Here is a 5,103-nt window from a genome sequence, read left to right as displayed (position 1 = left end):
GAACCCCCGGCCCTCGTAGGCCAGGCATTCCTCTACTGTTGTGGTGACCGTTTCTGTCCCGCTCAGCTGTGCGCAGATCAGAGAAGTGGACACAGCAGGGCCAGGGGCCCGGGCCGGGGAGGGGGGCGGGCTAGTTGTGAGGCGAGCCACGCGGAGTCAAGGCCTTGATGGTGTGCGGGGTGGACGGGGCACGCAGGGGCCAGCAGCAGGCTGCAGCCTTGGACTCGGGCCACCCCGTGCTGTGCCAGGGGCCTAACCAGGACCCCGCTCTGCTGATGTCCTTTTCTGCAGTCCTGATTTAGCTCCGCTCCTCTTGGGACAGGGGCGATGAGAGAGGATGGGGAAACCAGAACCCTGAGATCTTGGGGCCCTCTCCAGGGAACACTCCTCCTGGGGGATGGGGCAGGTGCTGAGAAGCAGAGGAGTGTGGCCGACTGGGGAATGGGACAGTGGGGTCAGGGTGGTGACAAGAGGGACAGACCCAGCTGTCCCAGCTACCTGGCTCTAGTCATGCCCCATCCCCCCATGGCTCTTCCCTTCAGGCAAGGAGCTTTCCCCTGGGGACCATCGGGGCAGCGGTCACTGGCCCGGCTCTTGGTGCAAAGGCAGGAAGGGCAGCTCAGGGAAGGGGGCTTTCAGCCGCAGCACGTGGTGCTCCAGGTCAATGCAGCACTGTGGGGTTGGGGGACAATGAGCTCACCTGGGCAGGTAACCCCTCTCCCAGCCACGCTACTTTGTTCCCCTCCGCCTTCCCACAGCAACCCTGCCCTTTTCTCCCTGTTTCCATTCACCTGGACCGCTATCACGGAGGGACCTAGTTCTCCATATTTTTCACAAATAAGGAACCTCTAAGCATCGAGGGTGAAAATCCACATCTCCAAGTCCTTTTTATCGGAGCCTGGCCCATGCTTTCACACCCGTGCCCCCTACCTCTTTTTCCCAGCCCTCGGGGTCAGGCCCTGGGTGTGGGTGTCAGCACGAGCATCCTCCTTACCTTGAGAGAGAGCAGAGTCTGCAGGCCAAGGCAGAGTTCAGGACTCTCCACATCTGCGGGAACCATTTGAGAATGCTGCTGTCCTCCTGTCAGCACTCGCCCCTCCTCTGCTCCCCCCACCATCCCAGGCCAGAGAACCTTGGGGATAATGAGAGCATCTTTGGGGGTACCTTGTCTGTGCTGGCAGGAGCTGAGAGGCTCTGCCTTCGCCCCGCCCAGGAGGGAGAGCTGCAAGAGCAGAGGCGCGGGGATGCTGACGGAGAGGGGACTTACCTACCACCTGGGCCGAGCATGCCACGGTTGCCTGGCCCAGCTGTAGTTCCAGCTGCTCCACCTGGGCTGGGGGCCCAGGCGCCAGGTCCCCAGCTGGGGCTTTTAGGACCCTCTTCCCTAACCTGTGGTTGGGAAGCAAGGCTTATGGCCACCACAGCCCCCCACGCCGGTAGTCCGCTAGTGTCCCTCCCCGCCATGCTTTGGGTTCTCAGCAAACCCTGGACACACGTGGAGTCTAAATCCTGCCTTCTGTGCCAGAGCCCCTGTCACCTCTTTTCAAAAAAGTAACAGCTTGGGACTTCCCTGGTGGTACAGTGGTTAAGAATCCACGTGCCAATGCAGGCGACACGGGTTCGAGCCCTGGTCTGGGAAGATCCCACATGCTGTGGAGCAACTAAGCCCGTGTGCCACAACTACTGAGCCTGCGCTCTAGAGCCCACGAGCCACAACTACTGAGCCCACGAGCTACAACTACTGAAGCCCACGTGCCTAGAGCCTGTGTTCCGCAACAAAAGAAGCCATCGCAATGAGAAGCCGGCGCACTGCAACGAAGAGTAGCCCCCACTCGCCGCAACTAGAGAAAGCCTGTGTGCAGCAACAAAGACCCAATGCAGCCAAAAATAAATAAATTAAAATAAATACATTTTTTTAAAAAGTAACAGCTTTATTGAGATATAGTTCATATACCGTGAAAGTCACCCTTTTTCTTTTTTCTTTTTTTGTCCATGCCACGTGGCCTATGGGATCTCAGTTCCTGGACCAGGGATTGAACCCAGGACACAGCAGTGAAGGCTCTGAATCCTAACCACTAGACCAGCAGGGAACTCCCAAAAGTCACCCTTTTAAAGTAGACAACAGAGGGACTTCCCTGGTGGCGCAGTGGTTAAGAATCCGCCTGCCAATGCAGGGGACACGGGTTCGAGCCCTGGACCGAGAAGATCCCATACGCCGCGGAACAACTAAGCCCGTGTGCCACAACTACTGAGCCTGCGCTCTAGAGCCCACGTGCCACAACTACTGAAGCCCGCACGCCTACAGCCCGTGCTCCGCAATAAGAGAAGCCACCGCAATGAGAAGCCCGCGCACCGCAACGAAGAGTAGCCCCCGCTTGCCGCAACTAGAGAAGGCCTGTGTGCAGCAATGAAGACCCAATGCAGCCAAAAATAAATAAATAAAAATAAAGTAGACAACAGAGTTCTGCAACCATCACTAATTTCAGAATATTTTCATCACCCCAAAAAGAAGTGCCCTCCCTACCCATTCTTTTGGGCCCCCGTCTTACCCCAGGCGGCTGAGGCATCCAGCGGAGATCTGATTGTAGTGGGTGCCCGTGTCCACGGCCACCTGAAGAACCTGGTCCTGGCACTAAGAAAAGGGGGAGGGGAGGGGACGCCGTGAGTCCCCAGGGGGTAGGGGGGAGAAAGGGTTGAGACTGGCTCTGTCACCTTTCCCAGCCCCTGATGGGTCCCTTTCAGAAAAGAGTGAAGGGCTGGGAATTCCCTGGCGGTCCAGTGGTTAGGACTCCATGCTTTCACTGCCAAGGGCACAGGTTCAATCCCTGGTCGGGGAACTGAGATCCCACAAGCCGCTGAGTGCGGCCTCCGGCCCACAAAAAGTGAGTTAAGGGTGTTTTTTATGGGACTCATACAGTTGAGCAGAAATGGGTCAGATACAGAATCAAGAAAGGAAGTAAAGCCGCAGGCGGTGAGAGCGTACTTTGGGGAGGATTCGACCCGAAGTGTAGGTCTGTGCCTGTGCTTGTTGAGAGTAGTGCCGAGGGCCTCCCGTTAGAGGAATCTGGGGTGGGAATGAGGAGGGATGGGGGGACCGCAATACCTGGTTAGGAAATTAGATGTGGGGAACAGATTCGCCACCGCAGGCAAAGGAAGACAAGGTCGCTTCCTTTTAGATAAAAACAGACGTTTGGGTTTGCACTTGGATACCGCAAAACACATTGTTTTCTCCTTTCACACTGTTTGCTGAGGTCTGCTGTGCGTGGGCATGTGGAAGGGGCAGCAGGGGAGGCTGCTCCCCAGGATGCAGGGGAGTGGAGGGTCACCAGTGCAGGGAGAGAGTGTTAAGGCTGTGGGTTGTGAGTCTAGAGCCTTAGATGTTGAGCCGGAGGAAAGGCTCTTCCATCGGGAAAGTCAGGGGAGCTTTCCCGGAGGCAGTGACAGCTGAGGCTGGAAGGATCGGAGAACGTGGACCTAGGATGACAGGCAGAGGAAGCATGGAGCAAAGATGGGCGGAAGGGAGGGAATGGCTCGGCGTGGGCTCCGGGGACGACAAGGCTGTGATCTGGAGCACCTGAGCTTTCGCGGGAGGGCTGCGTTACCCACACGTGCGCACCATTTGTGTGTGGAGCACACTCAACGTTTAAAGATGATACTTTGCTCAAGGAAAGGGAGTCGTGTACACCTCAGAAAGACGGGGTGGCGAGGGGCGGGAAGCAAAGGACATGGAGGATCCCAGTCTGTAGCCCAGCCTGCGGAGAGGGCTCCCCCATCCCTCCCTCAACACTGGGGCAGAAGGGAGAGTGGGTGAGGGGAGCAGGCCCAGGAGGGGGGTCTCACCTTGCAGTTGACCAGAAGAGCTGGCCTCTCTGTCTTGCTGGTCTTCCTCCTGGTCTCCTGGCTGTGGATCACGGCCTGCACCAAGGGATGCTCCCCCTGAGGCCGGCTCGGGTTCCCCTCCACCAGCCGCCTCTGGATCACGTTGTGCGGTTGCTGCTTCCATCACAAAATGTGCAGATGCTCAGTTCCCCCACTTTACAAATCCCAGGCCGTTCTCCCCAGCCCCGCCCCGCTCCTGAGTCTCCTGGGAGTAAGAAGGGGTGAGAGCTTCCCCAAGGATCCCAGCAGTCAGATCATTATAGCAGAGCTAGTCCCAGTATCAAATCATGCCGTTTTCCAGGACCCCAATGTATTATTGCTCAGTAATGGAGAGATGGGGAGGGGGGAAGGGTCTCTCCTCGGTTAGATAGGCGGGACATTTCAGGCACTCGCATGTTGCTGGGGGGAAATTCTGTCTCAAGTCTACAACACATATTCTTGGGGACATTTTTTCTTTTTTTCTTCCTCTGACCTCATCCTTCTGTGGGATGCAGATCCCAGAGTTGATGGTGTGATGAAAAGAAGTCAAAGTAACAAGAACAAACAAAAAAGAAAAAAAAGTCCAAATCTAAACTAGGAAGCTGGGGGAGTTCCCTGGTGGTCCAGTGGTTAAGACTTGGTGCTCTCACTGCCGGGGCCCAGGTTCCATTCCCGGTCAGTGATCTAAGATCCTGCAAAAGCTGCGAGGCATGGCCAAACAAACAAACAAACAACCTAGGAAGCTGGGCGTCATCCTCACTGTCCTTCACCTGCAGCCACCCCGCCACGTCCAGTCGCTTCTAAATTCGGCCAGCTTGGCCTCCTGTATTTACGGTCCATCTCTCTTTCTGTTACTGCTTTGTTCACACCTCAGCACAGCTCTCCTGAGTCCCTGGGACGCCTCCCTAAGTCCATAAGGACGTGTCTCTCAAATCCACCTGCTCAAAGCCTGGGAGTCTCTGAAACTCTTGCTACTCCAAGTGCCGTCCTCAGATCAGCAGCTTTACCATCACTAGAAAGCTCCTTAGAAGTGCAGAATCGTGACCTATTGAACTGGAAACTTGTTTTAACAAGATGCCCAGATGACCTGTGTGCACAGTAAAGTTTGAGAAGCACAAAGCGACATGGCAAACTAAGCCTGTCACTCCCCTGCCTAAAATCCATCAGAGCCCTCCCCTCCCCACCGTGCTTACCTGGAGGTGACAGCCCAGGTGACCCGGCCACTGCCTCATCCCCTCCCCCGCC

General features: G+C 56.4%; 1 protein-coding gene across 1 annotated transcript in view; it reads right to left on the bottom strand.

Moving 5' to 3' along the window:
• Nucleotides 1-579: 579 nt before the first annotated feature.
• The window catches only part of NRIP2 (nuclear receptor interacting protein 2), an 8,030-nt gene continuing 3,506 nt past the window's right edge, over nt 580-5,103 (bottom strand). The window contains exons 2-6 of the mRNA XM_007469459.1: nt 3,841-3,996; nt 2,550-2,632; nt 1,268-1,389; nt 995-1,047; nt 580-672 (exon numbers count right to left, since the gene is read on the bottom strand). Coding sequence (XP_007469521.1) covers nt 580-672; nt 995-1,047; nt 1,268-1,389; nt 2,550-2,632; nt 3,841-3,996 — 507 coding nt within the window. The remainder of the gene's footprint in view (nt 673-994; nt 1,048-1,267; nt 1,390-2,549; nt 2,633-3,840; nt 3,997-5,103) is intronic.

The sequence above is a fragment of the Lipotes vexillifer genome, unplaced genomic scaffold (genome assembly GCF_000442215.2).
Source record: "Lipotes vexillifer unplaced genomic scaffold, Lipotes_vexillifer_v1.1 scaffold395, whole genome shotgun sequence".
Taxonomy (NCBI): Eukaryota; Metazoa; Chordata; class Mammalia; order Artiodactyla; family Lipotidae; genus Lipotes; species Lipotes vexillifer.
This window is presented reverse-complemented; position numbering and strand designations above follow the sequence as displayed.